The sequence below is a fragment of the Pyrgilauda ruficollis genome, unplaced genomic scaffold, assembly GCF_017590135.1.
Source record: "Pyrgilauda ruficollis isolate IOZ18807 unplaced genomic scaffold, ASM1759013v1 scaffold18, whole genome shotgun sequence".
NCBI lineage: Eukaryota > Metazoa > Chordata > Aves > Passeriformes > Passeridae > Pyrgilauda > Pyrgilauda ruficollis.
Window position 1 is genome coordinate 10,782,826 of NW_024516984.1, and position 27,658 is coordinate 10,810,483.

Genomic DNA, 27,658 nt, shown 5'->3' on the forward strand with positions numbered 1-27,658 from the left:
CCTCTCTTTAGTTACATAAATAACCTCTCCAAGACCTGTTAATTTATTCATTGCCTGTTAATCCTTATTTGTCACCCTTATTTTAAAAATATACATTTATCTTCTGCTAATGAGAAACAGGAATAAAAGTCATTCTCAGTTGGTTCAAGGAAGCATCAGAATGTGCAGAGTGGTTAGGTTAGTGTGCAAAGTGCAAAGCTCAAAATAAACCGCTCAAAGCAGTCACAGCTGTGGAATCAGAGAACAGCAAGTTTGGGAGGAAAAAAAGAGGAAAAAGGCAAGAAAACAGAGAGCCTAAATATATATATAAAGTATTAATATAAAATATAAATAATAGAATATAAAATGGAATACAATATAAAGTAGAATATATGGTATATATAGAGAGAATGTAAAACAGCTGAACTACATTGTGCTCTATACTGCATTGGTCCTTACAGAAATATTTCACTGTATAGATGATGAAGAGAGGGTTTCCAGAAGGTGATTTCATGTCTTTATCAGTCTGAATAGTCTTGAGATGCCCATCTCTCACTGTGGGCTGTGTCAGGTCAGGTGGCCTGGCACGATGTGGAACAGACCTGTGCCTGTACCACACGGGATGCAAGCACCTGCTAGAAGACCTAGGCTGCTCACAACGTCTCTGGTATCTGTTGCTGTGATTACCCCGAGGTAGTAGAAAGTCTTTTTTCTCCCAGCCCCGCAAGCAAAGAAGTCGAGATTTGTCAGTTCTGCTTTTCAAGGTGGTTTATTTTTCCTTATCCATTAAATTCTTTCCCTGACCAGCTGAGATCTGTCCAGCAGGTCGGGTTGCGGCACACTGTCCACCCTTGGGGTGGTGTTAACATTTTATACTAAGAACTATGTGTACTTTATTTACAGTACCTATCACCTGTGTTAGTCTGTCTCTACTCTAAACCAATCAAGTGTCACCATCACAGCAGAAGATGGAGGACAAGAAGAAGGAGGACAGGACATGCCCAGATTCCTCCATCTTGCCTCTTGAACCCCCATTCTAAAACCCCCAGAATTCTACTTTTTCACCCTGTGACAAATTAGCTATCATTCTACTCAAACTCCTGTGGCTTGTAAATCTTCACACAAAGTTGGTAATTTTTATCATGGGTTAAAATCGAAGGCATAGGTGTTTTTGACTCCATGCCAAGGTCTCTGAACCCCTTGCAAGGGTCTCGAATCATCCAGGGCATTCAGAGGAATGTCCTGGGTTCTGAGAATGATGCGCTTTGCCAAGACACACGTGGTCGTCATTTTTACAAAGTGCTCCCTCTCAGCAGATCACAGTTTGGTTTCATGCCTGGTCTATTGATGAACTCATGTTGGTTGAAAGGGCAATGTTTTCTTGCATTCCCACAAACACCGTCTCCCATGTGTCTTCAGACTGCCATAACACAAAAATCATTCTGTCTATTCACAGCACCCTGGTAGAAGGTGTGGGAGGGTTGCAGCACTGCTCAGGGAAGACCTGTGGAATTGGCCTCCTTTTCAACTGGTTTGAAATTGTGACAAGCTCAATAGGTGCAGTTAAACTGAACATTATTTCCTTAACCAAAAGCAGAATTTCCACTTTTTTTGCTTAGAGAATTCTTACTGTGGCATGCTGTGAGGTATTAGCAAACTAAGAGGCACAGAAGTTTCTGTATAATTCCAAGTTGTCCCACAAAAATAACTATTTCCACAATAAAGAAGTAAATCACAAGCTTGCACTTTCAGATTTACTCAACATGTCTCTCCAGAATCCCTGAAGTCAGAAGTGATTCTGTAGAGAACTGACACAGCTTTAATCTAGTGGAAAAAAATTATTTCTCAAGCAGCTTATAAAAATGGGAAAATATAATTGCCTTAATGGCTGGTGCAGCTGTGTTACAGGAGCTGTCTTCAGAGAATAAATAATTTCATTGCCACTAAAATATTTATATCCCTCTCCAAGCCTTCAGTTTGGTTTTGTTTTTCAAATAGTATTCTGCATTTGGTGTGCTTTTGTTTTCTTCAGCGCTATAGGTATCATTTTTCAGTGATAGGATAGCAGGTCAGTTTTGTGTAAGATACTCTAATACAGTGTAAGTATCTTTTGTGTAAGATACTTAGGACTGGTTTGAAGAACAAGAGGTAAAGAATTTGTTTTAGAAAATCCAGGTCAAAGGAGTGTCAGGTTGCATACATGCATTGTGCATATATGCATATATCACGACTAAGTTCAAAGATTCAGATCCATCAAATTATGCACAGCTATCTTGTTTGTACATGTGGATGTGTTATACTCTTCCTTCCCATCCATGCCTTGCTGTTAAGTGAGACTGCGAACTTGCCATTGAGTATAAACATGTTTAAATGTAGCATCCTGACATTTTTTTATCAAGATGTGTAGCTGAGTGACTGCAAGAACTGTGATTGGGGATTAAGGTTGTCCTTAATTGGCTCCTGAGAAACCTTGTGCCAGGTTGGAACCTAAATCTATGGCTATGGCCATAAATATCCATATGGCTATGGCTAGAAGGATGAAATGTAATATCCTGATGAGCTAGACAAATGCAAAGGCATTGGGAGTCTTGCACAGCCTTTATAAAGAGAGCCCCATGTCTCAAAGTGAGTTTGATTGGCTTTTACACCCCAGCTCCTAAACACAGCTGACCATGGGTGTATCTGAGAGGACCCTGATAATATATAAAGCCACTTCACTTTTAAAATAATGGGGAAATAAAACCCCAACAACAACCCCTTCACTTTGTCACTTCCCTGAAAAATAACTGAACAAAATTCAATGTGTTCAAGGTGCAGATTATCAAAGCAAAATCACTTCTACATACCCATTGTGCTTATGTTCCCAGCCTTTAAAATCAGTAATGAAGAAGATCATTATGGTGATCACATCAAAGTCTTTTTGGCTGTTTTTTTTTCAGTTTCCTGATATATACAAATGCCTCCCCATATTCAGATCCTGCAGGCTATTAGTGTACTTTTAATTTTACTGACGTGTAAGGTGGCTTGTATATTCACATGCAGGTCCTAGATGTGGCTCCACATATATTTTCTGTCTTTATTCTTATCTATCTTATCTATGCTTTTGACAAAATATTGATAGAAGTGCTGCAAGCAATCATCTGAAGAGCTGCTGGTCTGTGAGCAGTGCCAGGGAGGGCTGGGAGCACACACCCAAACTGGCAGCATGGGCTCTCCAGAGGGGCTGGTTCCTCCCTTTGGGCAGATTATCAAGGAACTTGTATGGTATAAGAAACAAATGGATGTAACCTTTGTTTTCCAAGCAGAAAGGCTCAAAAAAAAAAAGAAAAAAAAAAGTTGCAGAGCCTGAAAACAGCTTAAATGTATCTATAAGCAAAAAGATTATAAATAGCATCCATAAAGCTGCTTGGAGCAGCTGGTTAAGTGTTTTCTTTTTTGTGTGCTAAAATTGCCCCACCACGGAAGGTTTCTAAACCTTGTCTATAAATTCATCACCATGGAAAAGTGCTCCTTAGGAGGGAACAGTCTGTGAGTCATCATCAGCTTTCTTGCTGTAGTACTACATCTAGTCCCAAAGGGTTGTTTTGAACTCTGATATTTAAAAAAAAAAAAAAAAAAAAAAAAAACCACAATTGACCTTTATCTGAAAATCATAAAGAAGTGAACATTAAAATTCTGTTATACTTAGTAAAATAAAACTCCTTATTGCAGGCACATGCACACTTAATGTGTTTATACCTAACAGGAAATTGGATTGATATCTGTAAGGAAAGATGGGTCAGTAAATACATTGCAATTTGAAGTATATGTGGTGTAGAATTGTAACAGCACTTTTCAGTGCATAATTCTTTAAAGTGAAATAAAAATTTTTCATGGAAATTACTTTTCTCTCCTTCTGCTTCACACATTTGGTTCCCATGTTCACTGAAAATGTAATTAAACAGTTTTATTTTCAGATTTATTCCAAAAGATTTTTTGAAAGTTGACTTAAAGAAAACCCATTGCATAACAAAGCATCCTAAAACACTTCAAATTTTTTCAAAACAAGCTACTGTACAACACCTGACCGTGCTAAAAGAAAGTACATTTGTTAATATGTGCTACCCAACAGTGCAGGCTGCTTCCAGGGCACACCCAGACACTGCTCAGCAGTGTGCACCTTGCATCCTTTCTCAGGCAAAGGTGGTTGAACACAGGGCAGTAGAGTCACACAGGATTCAGCTGGAAGCCAAGATACATCCAGGTTGTGCCTCAAACTGAGAAATACTCCCAGGTGCAGCTGTACCTTTGCAGACCTACTGCTCAGTTTGTCTCACTGGTCTCCTTATTCAAGGCAGATGGTAGAAAACAAAAATGACACAAGGTACCAGGGGTCATGGAAACCAACCATTAATTCAAAGACTCTAGCATACATCTCTGCTTTATTTATATTTAATCTGTTCCTTTCCTGCAGTATCATTTCTCCTGGGAAGATCTCCTATTTGAAAAGAAATTTGCAAATACCATTTGACCTCAGTCTAGGTGTGCAAGGTGTCCCTTGGCTGAGGGACTCTCCTCATTGCTGTCCTCAGAGACCCTCTACCTGGACACAAGATATTGAATCTCAAGTCAGCACTGTCACCTTGCTCATGTTCCTGGGAGGGGAAATAAGAGAGCTCCCTGTGAGACTCAGAGTTGTGGCAGTATTTAGCAGGTAGTACCATGTGTAAAGGTTTCTGGGCTTAGTGCTTGCAGATTTACAATTTCTTCTCCAAAACAGCATCTTAAATTGATGAATAGTTCAGCACCCAGATCTCTATAATGCTTATCTGACACACAGAAATAGCTACTTTTCCTGTAATGAAAAGAAAAAAAAAGTCTGCTTTTTCTCTTTCTTAACCTAGCAAGACTCCATGGAAATCCATGGAATTATGCCAGCCTATTGCAGTAACACCAGCAAAAAGAGAATTTCCTTACAGGATTTTCCTCACTTTTTTCAGTAAATTTGCTATATTCCCCAGCTTTAAAACCTACAGATCTTGTCTTTTTTGCAAAATTGTGGAGAGGCATTGTCCTTTATTTGAACAGTGACAGTAAAAGTGTACTTTCCATGAATTAAAATATATAATCATTATGTGGAAGCGGACTAGGCAAGAAATTATGATAGAATAGTTTGGGGAAACTTAGCATGCTAAATATGTCTCATGCAGCAGTATTTCACACCATAACATTTTTTACTCCATAAATATTTTCATCTTTCTTGCTGTAACTTGCATAAATGAATAAATGCATAGAAAACACTAATGATAAGCCCTAAATTAAATCTAAGCTCACCATCTTGACATTTACTTTTTAAAATATGTATGAGGCAATTCCTCTGATCTTTTTTTTATACACTTACAAACACATGCTTACAAGTTATTTGTGTTTCAGGCCAAGTACAGTAATGAGTTAAGGCTTCCTCCTCCTATTGCTGAAAGACTTAGTACAGTTGTGAGGGCTTGAGGATCAAGGTTTTAAATTGAACTCAAGAGATTGCCTAATCCTTCCAAATTTGGTCCTATTCAGCAGCAGGAATTGCTACATGCCCTTAACCCTCCTTCTCTATGCTTTAAATGATCATTACCTACCAAAAAGACAGAGTTTTTCTTTATTTCCAGTTATTCAAGAAAGATTCAAGACTTGATGGACTTAATGGCTGGATTAAAAGAACTAGGGTGAAATGCAATAGTTCAAGTTTAAGATCATACATACAGGAATTTCTCCTTATTACTGCAAATCCTTTGGTTGGATCAAGGAGAAAAAAGCCAGCAATGTAGTGTTCAGCCATAGGATGACTGTGATTTTCAGTGTGTTAGGACCATAAAGTTGAGTTTGTATGAGAATTTTCAAAGGAGTAAGAGAGCTTACACAGTGCTTTTGGCCCATGTTCAGAAGCAGAAAACAAGGAACAGGTGCAGAGAAGAGCTACAGGGACATCTGATGAAATGATCTCCAGATATCTCATCAACCAAAATTCTTCTCTTACTCTATTAAATTATCTCTCCAAAGATGGAAATCATTTTGGATTGAATGTATTGCAAGCATTATATGTATGAGAGGAACAGCATTACATGTAATGAGCATTACAAACATCATATGTAATGAGAGGAACAGCGTACAATTAGAAAAGACCTGCTGGTCATAAGAGCTTCCTCTTTGCTGCGAAAACAAACAAAAAAAAAAAAAAAAAACCCAACCTTTTTTTTTTTTTTTTTTTTTTTTCTGGGCCACCTGTAGACATTCTGTTTAAATTGGATGAGAGAAAAAAAATAAATTTGAAATAAACACAAATTTAAATGAAGAACGTGACTTATGAAAATAAAAGTAAGATTTCTTCTTCTCTGTTTTTCAAAGATAGAAATATTATCTGATCCTTGAAAAGAAGTCATCAAGGCAGATAAATTACATGCCCCATTCGGTGGTTTTCACACAGTTGGAAATGTGCAGATATTTGACTGCAGTGGCAAGTAAAGGTCAAGTCAAACCATAACTTATAAAAAGTGGAGTCCAGATAGTTTATGTTCTATAAATTAAGGATTTTCTATGAACTTCAGACATTCAAAAGGAAGGGTTTAAAACTTGCACAGGTATGTAGTAAGCTATTTATTAGTATCACAAAAATAGCTATTTTACTTTCTTCTGGGTATATGGGATTTTTAATATAAGCACATTTTAAAAAATACCAATTTGAATGTGCTTTGTTCATGGTAGTGCATACTGAACGTAGGCAATTTTATCAGAATATCACAGTTTAAAATTTTCATTAACAACTGTAGAAGACGGCTTTCATTGAAAATATACTTTATATTTCCCAGGTATGTAGCTTGCCTGAACAACCAAAAGTGGGGGTTATTTCCAACCTTTGAGCATATTTTAAAATTCCACAGCTGTCTCCAAAGCAAGAGATCATGGGCACCTCTTGTTTGAACACTTTGCTGTTATTCTACAAATATCAATACACCGTAAAAATCTGAGACATGGAAAATATTATATTATTTGAAAAAGAAAAGGTTTTTTTCAACATCATTGAAGGCTATGGAGTAAATGCAGAATGTTTCAATACCTAGGAAGAGTTGTAGAATTTTGTTCTGTGAAAGCAGTATATGGTGCTTTCCACCTATGGTCCCTGCCTTGCTCCCTTTACCATGGCCAACAGGAAGCTTAAAAGCCATGAGTTTATTTGTGTCTCCATACTCTCACAAGTTTCAAGGATGAGATCATCCCTGTTTATAGGGGTGGGGAGCTGAACCATGCCTGCACTGCCAGCTGAGCACAGCTCTGCAGCCCAGCCTGTCCATCGGGCTTTGCAGGCAGGGGTGTGCCTGGCCCCAGAGCCAGGCTGGGTGCCAGGCTTTGGCAGGTACCTGTGCTTCAAGCACATCCACCACGACAGAGCGGGTGCAGAATCTTGCTGCAGTCAAACCAATCCACCATCAAATGTCTCTAACCAAATACAGAGTCTGTGGTTTTTACACGTGAGTGGATACAAATCATATGGCGCTCAGCGTAAGGAGCTTTCTGCCAAGCTGGCACTGAACCTCACTGGAAGTGACCTGTGGTTGTTTCTTCAAGGTCTCAAAGGAAGTCTGGGTAGAAAAAGTTTAATGCAGTCCTCTACCACTGAACCTTTCCCCCTTCACCCTTCTGCTCTTGGTATCTAAATTCTGTTAACAACCTTCTGACAGATTTGGTGTTCTTTCTTTCACTGAGGCCAACAGCAAATCTGCTGCACAGAGTCCTGAGATACTTAATTTGGAAATAGTCCTGCAGTTGTCTCAAAATGTACACAGGGCTTAGAGTGAACTGAAGCAACTCTGAAGCTCAGAAAAGCCAGTGAGCTTCTGTGTGGACTTCAGAATGATGGCAGCTGCAGGAATGTGCAGGCCAAGGATTGGATTCTGGCCTGAGCTTAAGCTAAGTGATCAAGACATGGCTAAATGATGGGACATGACATGAGAAATTGCTGAATATGACAATCTGAAAAGCTGACAAAAGATTCACAGAGCACTGTCAAGTACAGCTGGGTCTTGCAGAAGGTAAAGGAAATACTTGAGAAAAGGTTGAATTTCACAGGTAATTGAAAGGGAGTAGTGGGGATGTTTTTTGGGCAACAATACCTGGGTAACCCTATCAGTGATACCACATGAAACTGAGATTACCTAGAAATGCCAGATTTGGGTACCAATGCAGCAAATCTGGGACCAGTTGGGGAAAAGTAATTAGGGATGGGTTGTTTATTTGAGAGGAGGCAGCGAAAGCAAGGTAGAAGTGTGGTGAAAGGGAGGATGAAGAACAGGAAAAAATGTACGCAGCTGATGTAATCAGATCTGTTCAGGACACTGGTTGGGGAGCAATTGTTTGCTACAGTCTAATCAGGACATTAAATCAAGCTTGTCTGGCCCCACCACACAAGTTCAACATGCCTCTGCAGGATGAAAAGGGGAAGCTTTCCTCTTTGGGCAGAGGAGCACCCAGATGGACAGATAAACTTTCTAGTCCTGTCAGGCCTATGCACCATCATCTACTCCTTTCTTCCTTACAAAGCACAGAGCAACTCACTTTATTGTCATAAGCCATGGCAGTAAAGAAGTAGATGGGGTTATAGCAGAAGCTCCTTTCAATAACATGTTACCAGAATGATGATGATCCTTTCTTTAAAAGTAGCAGTAGTTCAAATAATACGTCTTTGGAAGGACTGTATCCAAGTTAAACAATCATCAGCTGTTTCATGCAAATATGTTATTACAGTATGTTTCTTAGGAAATTAATATGAATGAATATACATGCTGTTTCATTTAAGCAGATTACTGCAGCCTCCCCCCTGGATCTTAATCCTGCAAAGTTAGCACAATATTTCCTTGTCATCTGGTTGCTTAATTTGGTCTGTTTGTTTAAGTGTTTATTGGTTTTGTTACTTCTTATTTTCTTTTCTGCCCCGAATCACTGCCCTTTTTCTCTTTTCTTTTGCACATGTGTGGATGATACTTGATGAAAGCAAGACAGCTTTCATTACCACACACAGTTAATTTTTATTTTTTGAGACAGAGACATGCACTGAAGCAATTGGTTCCCACTTCTTGTGTTTGAGCTAGGTGGCCCTATAGCCAGTGTTTATGAGACATGAGAGGCCAGCTTTTATTGGAAAAGCTTTGTTACTTAGTTGGAATGAAAACTGAAATTTTTACAGATACTAACATTCCCCTACCATATGTCTCTGAAATGAAGCTGTGCAGAGGAAGGCTGCTAGTAATATAGCATTGCTTTAGTCTGTAAAGTTTCTTGCTGGGTAAAGAAACCCTTTTTGCACCTGAAAAACATCTATGAAACTCAGATATTCCATGCTTGGGAATTAGCATGTAAGTTGAGCTTCCCAAGAACTCATCTGTGCTATGCTGATAAATATAACTCAATAACATACTTTGCCTCCTCAGCATTTCTGCCTACATTACCCAAGCACCTATTTTTCATTCAAAATTATAAATTAGCTAGCTCTTTCTTATACTAGGAGTGGTCTCAGTTTTCCTGCCTTAATAGCCAAAAGGCAGAAAATATAGACATTGCTATCTAGACAATACAAATGGTGTTCTCTTCTGTTTGGATCAGCATCTGCTGTAATACAGAAAGCCATAATGAAGGGCTCAGGAAGTTTTGTAAAGTTCCCTTCCCAGATGTACCCACCAGGTCTCAGGAAGAAGCCCAGCCTTATTTGTCTATCTTGATTTTGCAGCAGTATTGAATCACAGTTAAAACTCTTCATCCCAGTAATAAAGAGAGAGAAAAACATTAATGTTTTATTATTTCTTAACCTTTTGACTATCAGAATTTAGTGGAGAAAAGGGAATGAAGCAATTGATCTTTAATCACAAATGATATCGGATGGCACATTGGGAGTTGACAAGAGGCTTTCATACCGTAGATCTTTTCAGATGTGTCATTCAGCCTTGATGAACCTCTAAAGTGCAGCAACTATGGCAGCTTGTTCTCAAGAACTGTAATCCCTCCTCTACTATTAGGAATGGATGCCTGTAAATTGGGATTTATTTTCTTTCCTATTTTTTCTATAGGTATTTGATTTATAGCATATCACTTAAACTGTGTTTAAAATACCTGTAAAGCCTTTGTAAACATACTTTTATTAAATTCCATGGGAGAGCAGAGATCTGATTAAGGTTCACATTAGTCAGGAGAATAAAACAATAAAAAGGATTTTCCTGAAGGAAATTAGGAATTTACATAAATGCAGTTCATGCCATGTGACTTCATCAGGAAAGTTTCCTGAGAGAGAACTGCTAATTCCATCAGTAAAGTCGTAGATGTGCTGCAGAATAGTTTCTTTGGATCCATCTGGTCTGTTCATAGATGAGTAAAACTATGAAGTAAATGGGAAAAAAGTAAATGAAAAAGCCAAAGAAATAAACCAAGAGGTTTTAATCCCCATTGGCATCAGGAAGTATCGCCCTTCCCGGGGCCACGTAGCATATTCCGCGTTTCCAAAGCAGCTGTGTCATTTCTCATGCTCTTCCTGAAAAATATAAGGGGGTGATGAAGGGAAAGAAAGAAGTCATTGCATGTCAGTGCTGGCCAACAGCTGGTCACCCATTTTACTCAGACATAAGGCTGTCCCTGGGGACATCAGCAGTCTGGCTTCTACTCTGCTCACCACACTCATTCAGTCAGTTCATTTACTAAAGCTTGTGTTGTGTTCTTGGCAAAGGCTTTCAACACAATTTTGTGTTTACACAAAATTCAAAAGATCTCACTAAGTCCTAGCTTTAAATTCCATTAGCCTAATTGCTAGGGGTAAATTGAAAGTTTGTCATGGTGGATATAAATTTCTACACTAATTTATACAAAATATATCTCATCTTGCTGTTTGTTTAGAATTTTTTTTAAATAGGGTTAAAAAAAAAAGATTTAGAGGCATCATGGTTAGAAAAATAACCTTACCTGCATAAATCAGCAGACTGCTGACATATGTCTGCAGGCAGCAAAACTTTCCCTAGAGATAGATATATATATATATATATATGTATGTATATATATATATATATATATATATAATTACTTGTTTCTTTCTCCTCAACAGCTCAACACAAAGGATGGCAGCAGACCTCACTGGGGATGGCCCTGAGTATTTGGGGGAACCACATTAGTAAATGATCTGATAGATTTTGTTGGCTTTTAAATAGTGGGTATGTTACTGAATTTTTACCCTAAATTCAGTGGGTATTGTATAGCATTTAAGGTAATAATTGGATTTCTTTAATGTGAAATGTAACCAGAAAAACTATAAAGCTAAAAAATTACCTTAGGACAGTAGATATCTGAAGTAAAGCTAGATTTCCTATCTGTGCTTTGTTGAAGAATGCATAATGATTATGCACTGACTAGCCAGCCTACAGAATTGGGTGTTAGCAGATAGTTCTCAGGAATCCAGTGTATTCCCACATCTTGCATGCACAAAAATTGAAAGGGCTTTGCCATAATGGTTTATCCATCTTTTAATAAAATACTGAAATTACCATGCTAAACTGCTTGCTATATGAGTTCTCCAGCAGCAGACCCAGCCACAGCTTGAAGCATTTCCCAACAATGTGTCAAGTGATCAATCTGTCACAGCACCAATGCTTTCCTCTCTAGGGCAGGTTTTTCATCACATTGGAAACGACAGAGTTGCTGAGCTAATCAAAGACAGTTTACAGTATGAATTCAAGACCATACCTAAGTGATATCCGCTCCTTCAAAATTCCATTACAGCTGTGTAACACATGCTTAGCTACTTACTTCATTAAAATCTGGTTTTTATATGTTGGTTGTACCAATCCTTCCAGAAATGTCTGATGGATCTTTATTAGCTACATCAACTTCCTGGGCAATCTTTACTTCTTTATTACTTTTTCATTATTTTCTTCTTAACAGCAATTTAGTACTTAGAAAGAAGTGAGTAATGGAAAATAATATTACTGTTGTATGTATGATAAACTAAAAGCATCTATTTTCCTTTAAAAGATGCAGAAGTTATAATACTCTTAAGAGATTTATTTCTCTCTGTGAAAGCTCCAAAACAGGAGGTTAAACTTGGCTTGAAAGCACAGTAATTTCTCCTAATTTTTTTGGGCTGCCAAATTATAAAAAGAGAGCTTTCAGAAATCTTTTTTTCTTAGGCGTGAGCCATTTGTCCAGTAAGGTCAACAGCAAGCAAGGCAAATGGACTAAGGTCTACACCTGTGAGTACATCAGTCTTATTGCAGAAGTAGCCTGGAATCTAACTGGTCCAAAAACTTTAATGCCACGTAGGAGTTGGAAGGCTTGGGACCTGTCAGCAGGGAAGAGAACCAAAACTGCAGAGCTGAGACAGAAAGAAGGATCAGTGGCTAACCAAGGGGAGCAAATGTTAACTGTAGAGAAAAGACTAGAAAAGAATAGAGAGTAAGGAAAAATTATTTCCAGAAACAGGTAAGCCACTTCAGAATTCAGAATTTATTAGCAGTGCTTTCTTCTGAACTGGCAGTATTTAATGCTTACCTATGTAGGCATCAAAGATTCTTGCAGCAAAGGGGAGTCCTACCAGAGCTGTAGCTGCAGTTCATCAAAGGCAAGACCTAGTGCCTGAGAACAGCAGCAGGGATCCTTCCTAGAACAGTGAGCCAGGAAGGGCACACTCAGCAGTGCTGTTTCTAGTTGGCCAAATACCTTCTCACCAGACTCAGAACCTTCAGCAAAGGAGGAGAATTCACAAGATATTTAAGGGTCAAACTTCTAAATGTCAAGGGAAATTCTAAGGTTTAAAATTCCCAGATAATATAGAAACTGTAGATAAAGAAATTGTTTAAAAGGCCTTCTGGCTAGTGGATGGAACTGTAGAAATAAAGGTATGCATGACTGCCAAGGTCTCTTGGAAGAGAAGTACTGATTATCAACAGTACAAATTAAAAACTTAAAATGTAGGAAAATGCCAGAATTCACATTGGCAACTTAAAGTTATTTCATCCTTCTCGTGTATGGCTGATATTTTAGTTATATGATCATCCCCTCTATTTTCTGTGGTCTCCAGCATCCCATAGGTCATGACAGATTATGGTCATTGAAGGGTCATTCAGTTTCTTGTTTCCTGTTTGCAAAATTATCCATTGAGATCATAAATCATAGAATGGCTTGAGTTGGAAGGAACCTTAAAGGTCATCTAGTTCCAGCTCCCCTGCCGTGGGCAGGGACAGCTTTCACCTGAGCAGGTTGTTCAGAGCCTCATCCAGCGTGGCCTAAAATACTTCCAGGGATGAGGCATCCAAAGCTTCTCTGGCAATCAGTTCTTGTGCTCCTTACAGCAACAAATTTCAGCAATAAACTTACTCTATTTCAGTTTCTGTTAAAGAAAGTGAATAAAATCAGCCACCATTATCTAGAACCTTCTGAGCATGTATGAGCAGCTATTTACTTCACAAAATTTGTGCAAGTTTTAATGGATAAAGCAAAAGACATGCCCCAATATGAAGATCACCTCTTTTCTCAAGTCAACTCCTCTCTTGAATGCATGAGAACAATGAACTTTTCAAAGTCCATTAAAGGTTTAAACATGAAAAAATAATGTATTTTACTTAATATCATCCTCAGAAACAGATCAATCATTTTGGAAAAAACATATCTTTTTTATTCTGAGGTAGATGTTCAGTATGGAAGATGTCAGCCTGAATGGTTTAACCTAGAAGGAATGAACAAAACATAGAAATGGAAGGTCAAGCTGACACTGATCTGTAAAGAGCAAATAATTTCTATGGAAGTACATAATCCAGCAGCAAGTTTAGAAGCAGAGCTCCAGCTAACCCAACATTTTGCAGGTGCTGAAAAAGAGCACAATAGGAATAGCTATCTGAACCTAATTACTAATTACTGTCCCTTTGTACTGCCACAAGGAGCCTTAAAGTGCCATTTCAATTTTCTGTTATTGGCAGTGATAAAGTCATACGAGTTGTTCCTGAGAGCGAGAGGGAAACACAGATCCTGAGGGCTGCATTCAACAGGCTTAAGGTGAGTTTGATTATTTTCATCTTCTTTTTCTGAACCTTTTTGAAGAGTGTAGTGGCTTCACTGACTTGCCTTTCGTTTGTCACTTCAAATTATTTTATTATCTGGAAAGAAATCTTTGCCCATTGAATTCCTGATTTACCAATAGAATAGCATAGGTATTAGATTCATCATGCCTGACAAATTTAACAACACTTCCTTAAAGTGAAACAAGTGCCATACTTGTAAATTTGCTTTCTTTGTTGTTCCACTTCTTGCTAGTATACACAGTTGTTTCATTATCTGCTCAATTGTTATTTAAAACACTGAGTTAAATCAAGTTGTGAACACACAGAGGAATATGAAAAAGCCTTCAGTTTAAGAATATCTCTGGCAGAATAATTTTCTAGAGGCAGATGATAGAGTGTCTAGGACAGGGAGTCAAAATCTTTCTTCCCTGGCCTTTCCCTGCAGATATAAATGAAAATGAGCAGTGCCACTGCAGCAGTGCAGCACAGGAGCACTCTGCAGCACTGCTGCTTTGCTGGCACAGCTTACAAAGGCAGAGGCAGCATTTCCAAGCAGTCTGGCCCACTGTCCCAGAGCATGGGGACTACCTGTAAGCCAGGCCTATAGTCCTGGAAAATGGACTGTACCATGCACATGCACTGCCCTCAGGTACTGTGGGAAAGGGATGAGCTTCATTAATAGTCACCAAAACAACCTAACCTGAGCAGAATCAGGGAAGTAACAACTTGATCACTATGTTGAGTGCCACAGCATTTGGAACATGTGCAAAAGCTTTGGGCTGCTCACTGCCTTCAACTCCAGCAAACTATGAGGCAGTCTGTGATGTAATTCTGCCTCTGTTGTTGAAACCTTACGTAAATGATTGTGTTCTCAGTCAGGAACAAATGGAGGTGCATATAATTTTCTAGTCCAATAGTCAACATCTGAGATACAAGTAAATCAAGTCTCTGTCTGCATACCAAATAAAACAAAACTAAGGTGTTAGAAGAGCTCTTACACCTTTCCATCTTTCAATTATGATGAAGTTTTCTTGCTAGTGTTTTTTAAAGAAAGAGGACTGAGCTACCTTAGGTACCTTAGCTCAGGAGAAGACATACTGCTATGAATACTCCAGCAGTCAAGATGTTGACGCCTTACTAGCTTTAAGTAGGAAAGCTGAGGCTGTCTTTATCACATCTGCATTTCTTAATACTGTGTTTGGTTAGTTCCCCGTTCAAGATGCTGTACTTTGTAACCCCCATTGTGAAGAGGTTCAGCCTGTGCACATGTTTCATGAAAAATTTCAATGTTCAACAGAGGCAGTGCCATGATGCTATGGATTACCACACTTTGCACTGTAATGCCCAACTCTCCTAAAGAATATTGTCTCATATTTGTTTCTGCACTGTTTATTAAAGACCTGACCTTCACCTGTGAATGTTACTGTAACACCTCAAAAGGGATACTTGCTTTGTTCCCAGTTAGGAAAAAAAACCCCTAACCATAAACCTGAGCAATACATGTGGGAGCTGGTTTTTGCATTAATTTCTCCCCCCTGGATGTTGGAACATAAAGAGGGAGCACATGTGGTTTTTTCCTTACTCCTCATATTGTAAAGCCTGTGAAACAAAGGGGTTACTCACCTTCCTGTTACTGTTTCTCATTACAGAGCTCCCTTAGGCTCCCAGAAAGAGATTCCTTCAAATCAAAGTGGGAGCAGTAGAAACTTGAATAAATAATTGCATACTGTAACTCTGAGAGCAGGATAATAAAATTTTGGCAAACTTCAGCAGAATCTGACTAGTTAATTAGAAAATGATTGATTCTGATGAGAAACTAAGTTGAGGAGGTTGAAAGGATGACTCAAAAAAGAGAGAGTGTAGTGACACCCAGTTTCACGAACACAGGCTGGGTTTGGCTGCGTGTCAGGTCTTAGGGCTCTTCCATCTGCAGCTGCTTCACCGCCCATCTGCAGGGGGTGGAAGAGACACCCGAGTGGATAACAAATAATAGATATGTTTAACATTAATTTGTCACATTTCCACCCTGCAAAATAACCTCAAGTTATTCCCTCATGAAGAAGTGGATCAATAATGACACTCCTCAGAAATGCCCAGTTCTTACAATAACAGCAGAAGTCAGTTCTGCCTGCAAGTCCTCAGCCAGCCCCACTGGAGAACCATGCATTTGGAGTTGTCCCATTTTTAAGTCTCCATGTCAATTCTCCCCTGTCCTTCTCTCATCCCCAGACTTCCAGAGTTGAAATTCAATGGACAGTGGATTTATGTTCTGTTTTTTAAATATGAGCCTTTAAGCACAATGTTGATTATATGCTCTGGAGAAAATGGAAGACAGTGCACCAAAAAACCCCAAAACCCTCAGTAGTGCAAAATAAGCTGCAAACAAACCCCAGTCCTGTTGCCATCTTAACACAACATGCCTGACAAACAACAGAAATATGAGCAGGAGTGTCAACAGAGATGTATGAATTGCTATAACTAGTGCATAATAATAGTAATAACTAGTGCATAATAATTGCTATAAATAGTGCATATAACAAAGTGCAGTGCTAGACTGCACTTTGATAACAGAAATATGAGCAGGAGTGTCAACAGAGATGTATGAATTGCTATAACTACAAAGACTGCACTTTGATTTTTTTCATTTTTGAGTCAGAAAACCAGAACTACTTTAAAGACACATCTCCTTTGAATCTATTTTGTTTTGAACAGTAAATTAATACCAACCTGTTACATTACTCACATATTCTGTTCCTCAAGGGGGAAATAAAGATGGAACCAGAATCCTTTTAAGACATTACAGTTTTGTTATTTTATTCAGTATTGTGCAAAATTCAGTTTTCAGCCTGAGTTATATGTCCTGATAGTATTCTCTACCACTGTCAGTATTATAAGAACAAGAAAAGTCAGTAAAAATAAAACTTATATCACTTTTGTTGTTGAATTGAGAAGAATACATGCACTTGGGTTTCAGACATGTTTCTCTACCCTGGAAAGTCAGTCTATTAGAGATGAGGTATATTTCAGAGGGTCAAAAGTTACACTCTCTAGGAATGTCAGGATTAGTCCCCATTAGTCAAACAGGAACTGTGGTGCAAAAGTGAGTTGGGGAGCCCAGTTTATCCCTGGTGTGATCCATGCACAACAAAAATATTTTGAATAAATTCCCAGGACAGTGCAAGCACAGAATAGATTCTGCACAAACGGATTGTATGCCTGTTGCAGGATTTCCTTGCACAGAACAGACCATCTGTGGTAATAAGGCAAAGGGAACATAATCCCTCCTGTCCCAGGCTTCCTCCTCGCTGTGTCTGGTGGAGGGAGGTTTACTATAGACTTGTGGTGTTCTGTGCTCAATCCAACCATTTCCTTCTGCCTTTAAATGTACACTTGTAAGGCAGAGTGACTTAGCCTTTTCTTCTGGCGTACATCTCATAATCCAAAGAATTATAAGAAAAACTCCTTTCAGTTCAGATCAAATGACCCTATCCTTCTAAAGGATTTTATCAGAAAGAAACTTGAAAAAATGATCCTGATGATCCTATTGCAAGGGCAATGTATTTTGGTCTCAGGCAGAGAATAAAGCAAATACAAAGATACCCCTTCTTATTGTCTTCTCATTTGGACAAAGGGAAAAGAATCAAGAAGAAAATAAACCGGCATTGGAAAGAACAGCAGTATGTCATTTCACTCATTTTGTTTTATCTGCCAGCTTCTTAATTATTGTCTTTACTACTGATTCTTCCTGAGTAGATTTTGTCATTTACAGTCTGCTCTAACACCAGGGCAGTGGGGAAGGAAGTGGTGAGAGTTCTGCCTTTTGCCTTGCTGAAGCTAATGCCATGGAGGTCAGCAAGGTCCATCCCTTTTGGGAAAAGCACCAGACACCAAAGGAATACTTTCCTGAACGTGCATTCACAGAAACCTACACTGAGACATCCTTGAGGGATCATCTGGGAACTGGCTATATGTCTTGATGTATTTGAAGTATCTTAGAATGTATCCCAGTGATTAACTTGGACAGTGACAGTTGAGCTAAAACATTACCCACAAAATTCATATAAGAATTTGAAGGACTACTGAGGGTTTTTAGTCCACATGGAAACCTCTTGATGTCAAACATGGTCGCTCTTCTACCAATACCTGAGCTGTAAGGTTAATTCATTTTTACAGAAGGTGTAGTCCCTAAGAACATCTGAAACCTAGCATCTGGAGCTCCTCAGGAGGGATATTTGCCCCCCCTTTTTAAGGGAAAAAAAAAAAAAAAAAAAGAGTCCATATAATGCTTGGCCCTGAATTCTACTCGAATTGCACAGGCTCTGCTACCATATGAATGCCATTGCCTCTACTGAGTGAATAATGGATAATGAACGTTTCATTCCACACATTTTACTTTTGTTCATGAATTGCCCAGTGGCAAATCACATTAGTCATAATCACTTGCTGAGTAATTTCCACAAATTAGTTTTGGTCTGTAGCTCCATTGCCCACAGTACTTGTTATTAATCATTATTATAAATTGATTCCTTCATAGGCTGGTTCTGTTAACTTTGAGGTGACAGAATATTGCTTTTTGTCCCTGGTGGGGTGAACAGAGGGGTGAACATAGCATGTAGATCTGCACTGCCAGTAAAAATAGCCAGCTGTACGGATAAAAAATTTTCTGCTGTGAGTTCTGTAAAATTGTCTGAACGTGCATGTATTTAATCAATAAACTCAGCTACAGTAAAGAATAAATATAGAAGCCTAAATATAATGAGTCAGATCAGCTGCATTCCAGCTCAAAGCAGCAGGAGGGAGCTCTGGCCTGGACCACTCTTGTCTCAGCCAGGCTGAGCAGAGCTCCCTGTGTTCCCTGAGCAGAGTTCCCACCAGCCCCTCCCTGTAGGACTACATCTCTCCAGAACAAGTTCTCAGGAAACTCTTGTGCATCATGCACTGCTGGGTATGCAGTTGTTTCTCAGGGCAATAGATGTCTGAGGTCAGAAGAAATGAGCAGGTGGGGAACAGAGAGTCATGCTCTCTTTTGAGGCAGGAGATGGCAGTTTCTGGTTTTCACTGAGTGACAGAGGTAGTAGCAGCTGGCAGCTGCCATCTGTATGTGTTCAGCAGTATCTCTTGTCTCCAGCATGTTTCTACATCACTTCTTTCAGTCTCTGTGGGGAAATAAAATAAGACCCTGGTAATTAGGCTTCCTACCAGCAGCACCACCCCACATCCTTAGACACATTTGACACAGACCTTGTGACAAAGCCCACTGGGGTAGATGGGACAGTGAGTATGACAGGGATAAATGATGCTGGAGCTCCTGCTTGACTTTCATAAAAGATGTATAGTATGCAAGTATCCTATACATGTATGACAAGTATATAGCATAGCAGTGCTGAGGAATGTTTTCATAGGGTTGTGATGGACTAAAATGCAGCAAATACTTTGACAAGTCAAGGGCAAACTCAGAGAATTATTTCTTTTCCTAGCTATAGATTGCTGTCCAGCTTTTAGATTGGCTGCTGCTGTAATGCCATCACAGGTGCCAGTCTTGAATTTTGCACTTCCTGTTGAGGTCTTCACTGTTATAAATAATTTCTCTTTATATATATATATATGTGTATATATATATGTATATATATATATATATATATGGCAGAAATCTTTAATCCTGACTTAGTGTTTAATACCAGAAATATCTTTTTGTAGGTTCACTGTTCCACTTGAATAATTTCCAAATTATTACAGTAATCAACAAATGAAAGAGAAACACTTATGATGATAGTACCACAGTAACATGAATATTACTGCCCATTCTCTGTCCCCCAGGACTCCTCTTGTCCATTTGCTGTCCCTCTGCTTTGTACACCTCTCCAATGACTGCCTATTTTCTCCTGCTCTTTCTTGTCCAGAAGACAATTTGAGTAGCCTGTTGCAGATTTATGAGCCATTTCATGGTTTTAATTCTGTTGGACCTGACTGACAGAAACAAATGTCACATTCCCAAGTGCTTTGCAAAGAAACGGGGATTTTCTTGGGTCCTCAGATGCAGCAGATTCTGTTTATCTGCCCTGGAATTTTCCTTTGTAAGCATTATTTTTGAAGTAGCACTTCATTTGAGCCTTGACTGATAACTTCTACTCCATCAGTGGTCTACAAGCACTTTTTATCACATAACGCCTGACTGGGATCAGGACTGTTTGTATAGGTAGCAAAGAGGCAACTGCTCTGTGAACATTCCTGGCATAATAGAGTTAGACCACTCATTCTTCAGTAGTTTTTATAAAAGAAATTCCTGGGCACAGCCAGGCACTTCTTCAACTTTGGGAGGAGCCAGCCTAGCAGGCCTTGAAGCCAGAACTCCATTCCCTTTTGTTTGTTTTCTAGCCTGTACAGCAGCTGCTTATCCATTGTAATCCCTGAATTGATCCTGGCATTGCAGTTCAGGGAATCAGAAAAAATGTCTCATAGAGGAAAAGAATCACTTGGCTATAAATCTGATAGTTTACACCTCCATAGGAAAATGCTTTAAAAGGCTTCAGAGGACAAAAGCCTGTTTGAAAATGCAGTAAGAAAGCCTGTCAGCCCAAGTGGAGCTATTCTTATTTGCAGAAGGAAAGAACTAGCTCAGCAGTCAGGACTGCCTGCATCTTACTTTTGCACCTACAGCAAACGATGCTTTAGATACTTTAGTTTTCAGTCTAGATTTTACCCTAGATCATGGTTAGGGTTCCAATCAGATGTTAGAATATTTCAGATACACAAGGAACATCAGGTGACAACAGAGAGTATTCATCAATATATCAAAATACATATTTGGAAACCACTTGCCTGGCCCAGAAGGAAAATGTTGTTGCAGAAAAACATTAGTGGGAAAATACAAGATAGAACAGAATAGTCCAGGTAGTGAAAGTATTGTTCTCACAATACTTTCACCTCACTGTGTACACCTCACAGAGAGGGTGGGCTTTCTGAGATGGAAGGAATCTGCTTCCTCTGAGGAAGCCTCAGCCTGGGCTCAACAAAGTCACCAGCACACACCCAGTGGAAGCAGAATCAAATCCAGGGCTTACTATTCCATTTCTCATGCAGTGCAGCAACAACTGCAATTTGAACCAAGCTCTAAATAGCTTAACAATAAACAAAAGAAGGGTTTGGCCATTTTTTTAATGAGTCTGTTAAAGACTTTTTCACATCTTTCAAATATACTTAGTCCAGTGGCACCTGTACTTGTAAGAACAGATATTCAGTTACTATATAATTGGGTATGAGTTTTATCTCAGTGACTCTCTTGAGGAATAGCCTACAGGTTCTTTTCAATGTAGAGCCCTGTGTAAAATTATACCAGTGTAAATAGAGTGGGAAGACCATTACTTCATTATAGTTCCACAAAGATTTGCAAAACTCAAAACTTCAATCTGTGCATTGTTCATGTTCTGTTCCTGCCAGTGTTATGGTTGTTGCAATCCCATGAATCATTCCAGATTTATTGGCACAATTACTCTTACCAGCCTCACTGAAAAGCAAATAAATACTGAAAAGTTAGAGCCAGTAAAATGTCTAGTGCACTCAATCAGAAACCTAAATTACTTTGCACTGGGCCTGCCTTGTAAGTCCTTTTAGAAAGCACAGGGAATTCCACACTGGATTGCCACTGGACCATTTTGCAGCACATAAAGTGTAGCTGAAGCTGATTGGCAATCAGAACTGTCAATTAAGTTCCTTAATTGGCAAGAGCAAGTGAGGCTGAAATCAATTCTTGTCCTGAAAACATTTGCAAGGGTGAAGACATTCGAGTGGAGTTCTGCACTTTCCAGGTACACCACAGCACTGCTGTAATTATGCAGCAGTGTCAGAGAGAACAAAAGTTATTCTTGCATGCTTCTTTCTTTTCAGATGTACCAACAGAAATCTAAAATTCTGTTGCACACTGTACATGTGTGTGCAAGGGGTGTTTGTGTGCATACATGTAAGTGACTGTTTCCCATGTGATAAAAACTCAGGTAGTCAGACCTCTGATGATACCAGCAAGACTAAAGCAATTTCTACTTCTACTCTCTGCCTTCTACAATTGGATTTATAACTGAAAACTTATCTAATGACTTTCATGACTTCTTAGGGGTTTTATGCATCTATGCACATGAGTATGTGGATATAAATGGGAAACCCATGTTTCCTGAAAGAGCCCATAAACAAAGAGCGCCCCTGCTTTCATTATTGACTGCACATTCCCTTTTGCAGGAGACTCAGAAATGCCAAGCTATTTCAACTGACAGCATCATAACAATAATTATATTCTGAACTTTACAGTTGACAGCATTTCTCAAAGAAATCCATTTATGGTGATGTTAAGGACAAGGCCAGCTTTAGCACATGTATTGCTGGACACAACTCAGTAGGAATAAAAACTGGAATTGCTAGGTAATAAAACATATAACAAAATCACTGTCTTCATGGGGAATGACACAGATAAATCATAAACTATTTTCTCCAGATACTAAATATAAATTATTCCAGTTATTTTCATGACAAACATCAGTCATCTCTTTCGACTGATATATAATTGCAGACCTGATGAGAGCACTAAGCATCTTCCTTTCAGGCTAAATGGAAGGAGAAATTAAACATCTGCTTATGAAAAGGTAGTGAGGGACAACTGGAGGCTACTGCCCAAGATAATGACTTCAATTACAAAGGCCAGCCTAAACCCCATGGTCTAAAGAAGCTGAGGATTTATTTCAGTGACATGAATTGAAAAAACAGAACCATAGGATTTTATGAGAGTGTTTGTGGGGAAAAGCAGTGAGACTCTTTTCTTCCCAGGCTTCCTTTCCATGGACATGGAACAAGCTGGAAGAAAACTGAACTATTCTGTTTTCTGTCTTGGCAGAGCAAAAGAGTTTTCTGTACACCATTTGTGATATGTAAGATTATGCTAACAAATTGTTTGTATTCTTGGAAAATTATTTGCATAATTTTAACTTTGGAAGAAATTTTGAATCCTATTAGTTAAGCACCCAAATCGATTTAAAATATTTGTCCTTTTGCTTTGTGCTGACTTTCCATCACTGTACTGACCAAAACTTAGAGACATGAGTAATGAGTTCAGGGTTGCTATACTTTGGAAGGTGTCCAGGTAAGAGCTGATAGATTTATTTGAGCTGTCTTTAACACCTCAGTTTAAAGAGAAACTGCCTACAAAGAAACCTGGCTTTCCTAACAAAAAATTGAACCACAGGGACTTTAATGGGACAAGTGAGGTTGGAAAAAGAACAGGCAGTTTAAAAAGACTACTTTTTATGTACTTTTTATGTATGTTAGAATTAATAATCTTTAACACTTTCTTTGTTAAATAAAGCAATAATGTGTTTAAATGCTTTGGAAAAAGAGACCTGCCTGTGTGCTCTGACATACAGTTTTTTCCTCATAGAAAGTAAGTCAGGATGCTGATGCCTCCAGTGAGATGCTGGGAAAGAGCAATCACTGTGCATCTGGGGAGCCACCACTGTCCCTGAGAACAGGTACTCAGGGTCACACTTGAGTGGCAGGTGCTGAGTAATTGGTCTCCTGGTCCCAACTCTGAAATTGCTGAAAAATCTTGCCTGGGATCTGCTCATTTTCCAGAGGCTTTAAACATCCCAATACCTTTTAAAGGCAACCCGCTGCTTGAAAGACAAGAAAATATGTGCAAATAAGAGTGTTCTGCAAAGGAGATGAGAATATTTAGGTTTGCATGCATGCTCTAAAGCATATTGCTTTTCCTGTAGCCTCAAGATACCAGGTGAATTTTCAGGTTCAGATATTTGGCTGTACACTCAGGGAGTTTTGTAGGATTTCTGCATCAATTTTTTATGTACTGGAGAATCTTCCTCCCAGCTAGCAAATCCTACCACCCATACAGCAAATAGAAATCTTTTGGCACTGACTGGTACTCCATAACACTGTATAAAGGCTCATGTGTAGTGTGTGGGGGTAACAATACTCCATCACAGAGAGGGCAGAGGATAGCACAGCAATTAGTTTCACTGCCACTCACTAGCCAGCAGAGCCCAGCATGGAAGTCCAAGGCATATTTGTGAGAGGAATGATGTTGAAATAAGAGTGATGACTTCAATAAGACCCTTAGTATCTGTGGGAGATGCAATGGTGAAGTGTCCTGAAGATGACAGTGAGTAGAGGATAGTTGCACTTGCTCAGTCCAAACATGCTTGTTCTGAAATCCATCTTTTGTTCGTCAGTTTTTATGTACTTGTCACACCAAGGACAAGCTGACAGCTGCAATATATATAAGAGGTCTGCTGGAGAAATATGTTGCTTGTTAAATGCTTTGTAAGGCAAAATCCAGCCAGTGACTGAAGTGGTATTCTGGACAGCACAGGTAACATCTCCCAGAGAATCACTGACTGCTTTGTTTACATTGGAAAGGACGAGAAGTGGGAGTCAAAGGAGCCAAATTACCCAAACAGGGAACTGAGATGAAGCAGAATGATTTGCATGCTAAATATAGGATTTTTTTGTCTCACTTCCAAGACAATGCCAGGAGTGAAATATTGCATTTTCACCGAAAGAGGATAGTGGCAATATGCCACAAATTTCATTAGTTAAAAGACGATTGCTTCTGCTTTTGATATTCACTTACAGGCAGCAATATGAGGAACAATTAGAATACCTCAGATCTTAAAGAGTCTGGTGATGTTATAACTAATAATGTGAATATTGGTTGGTTTATTCCCTCCATGGTGATGGAGAGTTTCACCAAAATAAATCTTGAGTAACTCTCAAGAACAAAGACATATTTCAGGTGTATATCAGTTGTGATCTGTTGGAGTTTTTTTCCTACTTCAGTTTTGTGTGCTTAGATATTGCAGTTGGCCAGGTGACACTTCAGTTGTTCTTAGCTTGTATGTAACAATTTGTTTTTATTATTACGAAGATGGATCAAGCTGAGCTGATTGGTAGACTGTTACTCTAAGAGCAACAAAATTACCCTTTCTGATGTATATTTTTTAGGAATAAATCTTAAAAGTCAAATACACATATGGCATCTGTATTTGTAAAAGTCAAACACACATATTAACCATGTGTGAAATTACCCATGTTGAATTTCACTGGGTGCTTATAATTTATCAAAATATGAAAGCCAGATAAACTAACAAACATGGGGCATTAGCACAGTGAGACGATCTTTATTTGTAAGCAGCATTTAGCACCATTTATTCATGACTTTGGTTTCTACTGACCATCTGTCATAGCTGCTGTCAGCTTCAGAAGCCCCGTGAACTTTGCCAGTCCTGTGTTAGACTTCAAAAGATGCTGCACCCAGCCACCAGTATGACTTGGATCCAGAGACCATATTGTGGCAGCATGAAACAAAGAGTGGTTTTGGCAAGAACAAGAAGAGGCTGGCCCTGTATTTCAGTTCTGCTCCTTCCAAAGTAGAAGGCATTTAATTGGATTAACTGAGCTGAGGTCACCATTGCTTGAAGAGGTAGCACCAGATGCCCTCTTGGGATACTCTTACTCAGGGTCATCTGAGAAATGGTGAGAACTAAACCTGTCTCCCTGTAATCTCCCTGTTGCAAGACTGTACTCCTCTTGCTAATGAGGTCCACAGCAAGACCAGGTAAATGCATTTGATGTTTTCAAATAGCTTCTATGGCATAAAAGAAGTGAGACTATTTTAAAGCATAAATTATAAAAATCTTTTTAAATACCTGGAAAGCAGTGAACACTCATGAGCTGTATCAACAGGTTCATCAGTGCAGTCTGGCACAGCTGATTGCAACAAAACAGAAAAGACAAGACAAAAAAAAACCAAAAGACATTTATCAAGCATTAATCCTTTTTAGATTCTCTTTAAGAAATGTGTGGACATATAGTCAGCATCAATTTCCCTCCTTGTATTCAGCTCACAAATGTATTTTTAAGTCCTGTGGATCTTGGCATGCCTTTGTCATGTTGATACAGAGATTGTTGCTGAATTTCCCATTTTTAATCTCCTATGAATATCCAGAATCTCTGGAAAGAGTTTTGTTGACTTGTGTTATTTCCACTGTCCTCACACTGGCAGAGGAGGAACTGTGCTCACCTCTGTTGAAGAGTATGTGCTAGTACACTATTTTATTACAGGATGCAGAACACTGAGTTTCAAATCCCTTTGGAAAAGGGATTTGCAAATTTTCTTGCTTTCTTGAAAATTCATGTCCTGGCCTAAAATTTCCAAGTGTATTTCAAATTTGGCAACAAAAGGAAGTAAAAATGGACAAGAAACATCCCTTACGTATGCGCAGATACAGATAACAATAACAATAACAATAGTGATTCAGTAGCTATCATTTTTTACAAGATTGTAATAATCTGATTATCTTAATCCTTTTATTTGATATTTAGTATAAAATTATTGTGTATTCTTTGTCTTGGTGGCCTGCTATTGACCTCTCATCAGCTTATTATGAAGAATAAAGCTCGGGTATATTTTGCAAAGAACACTGGTATGTGCTATGCTTTCTATATCTCTTTAGCATTTTTTTGCTGCTTTAGTGAACACAAAAAATGCCTTGAAAAATAAAAAGACTCATGGACTGCATAGGAGTTGGGAATGTATAGTAGTCTGAGGAGGGGCATGAAGCTGGAAGTAGCTTTTGTTTTGATCTGTTTGAGGAGGCATATTCTGAAGACTGTTCTCTGTTCCCATTGGCAAATCTCCCAGGAGAGTTGTGGTAAGCTGGGCACAATCAACCCTCAAAATCTGCTCCGTTAGCACAGGTGTCGAGCTGGACCAGCGGATGCAGTTCTGTTGTCTCTACCGTGCCTAGAGGGTTTGCCCTGCCTTCAAGCATGCCTTCTCCTGGGCTTCCCCACCTACACTGAATGCATGTGAATTACAGGTTGGTTCCTGCACTACAGGTGGACTTGTGGCAGCCCAGCAGCCCCTTCCACATCGTCCAAGGTGCAGTGGCTGACGTGCGAGTACCGCAGAACGCGACGCGGAGCCTGCTGCCCTTCCTCCAGCAAGCAAACATCCCGTACACGTAAGCCCACGCTCCTCTTCCCGTGCCTCACTCCAGAGAGCTGGCCTTGGGGCAGGTCTGCATCTACCACGCCAAGTGTGCTCGAAAATACCTTCCACATCACAGCAATTAGGCTGGCAGACAGCTCGGCATTGCCAAGAAAACAACCGCTTTAATGGCAGAGCAGCAAATCTCCCACAGGCAGCAGCTTTAATTAAATGTCCTCCTTTGGAGTCAAGCTGAAGTGTTTTCAATGTATGTGAAATCACATCTGTTAAGAGAGGGCTGGTAATTACTAATTCTGCAGCCTGGTTTGCCTCTTTATTTAGCACAAGCAAGGTTTATTTACAAGTGAGCTGCAAATGCAGAGGCAAAACTTCTGCATCAATTATACAGGAGCTACTTCTATCATTCTCCAATCCTAGTGACCAACGCAAGTCATACAGTACAAATGCAGTACTTTTAGTTTCACATATTATTTATAGTGCTCCTTAAAAAAAATTCAAGGCAATTTTGGAGTATACTTATCCTTTCATATTTATCCATATGATGTACTGGACTAGAGTAATAATCTTTTTTAAAGCCTTCTCAATGGTATGCCTAAGCATCTGAATAATCAGCTCATGAGTT

General features: G+C 39.1%; 1 protein-coding gene across 1 annotated transcript in view; it reads left to right on the forward strand.

Annotated features, from left to right (window-relative positions):
- Positions 1 to 568: 568 nt before the first annotated feature.
- The window catches only part of CPA6 (carboxypeptidase A6), a 57,711-nt gene continuing 30,621 nt past the window's right edge, over positions 569 to 27,658 (forward strand). The window contains exons 1-2 of the mRNA XM_041464396.1: positions 569 to 672; positions 26,906 to 27,049. Coding sequence (XP_041320330.1) covers positions 569 to 672; positions 26,906 to 27,049 — 248 coding nt within the window. The remainder of the gene's footprint in view (positions 673 to 26,905; positions 27,050 to 27,658) is intronic.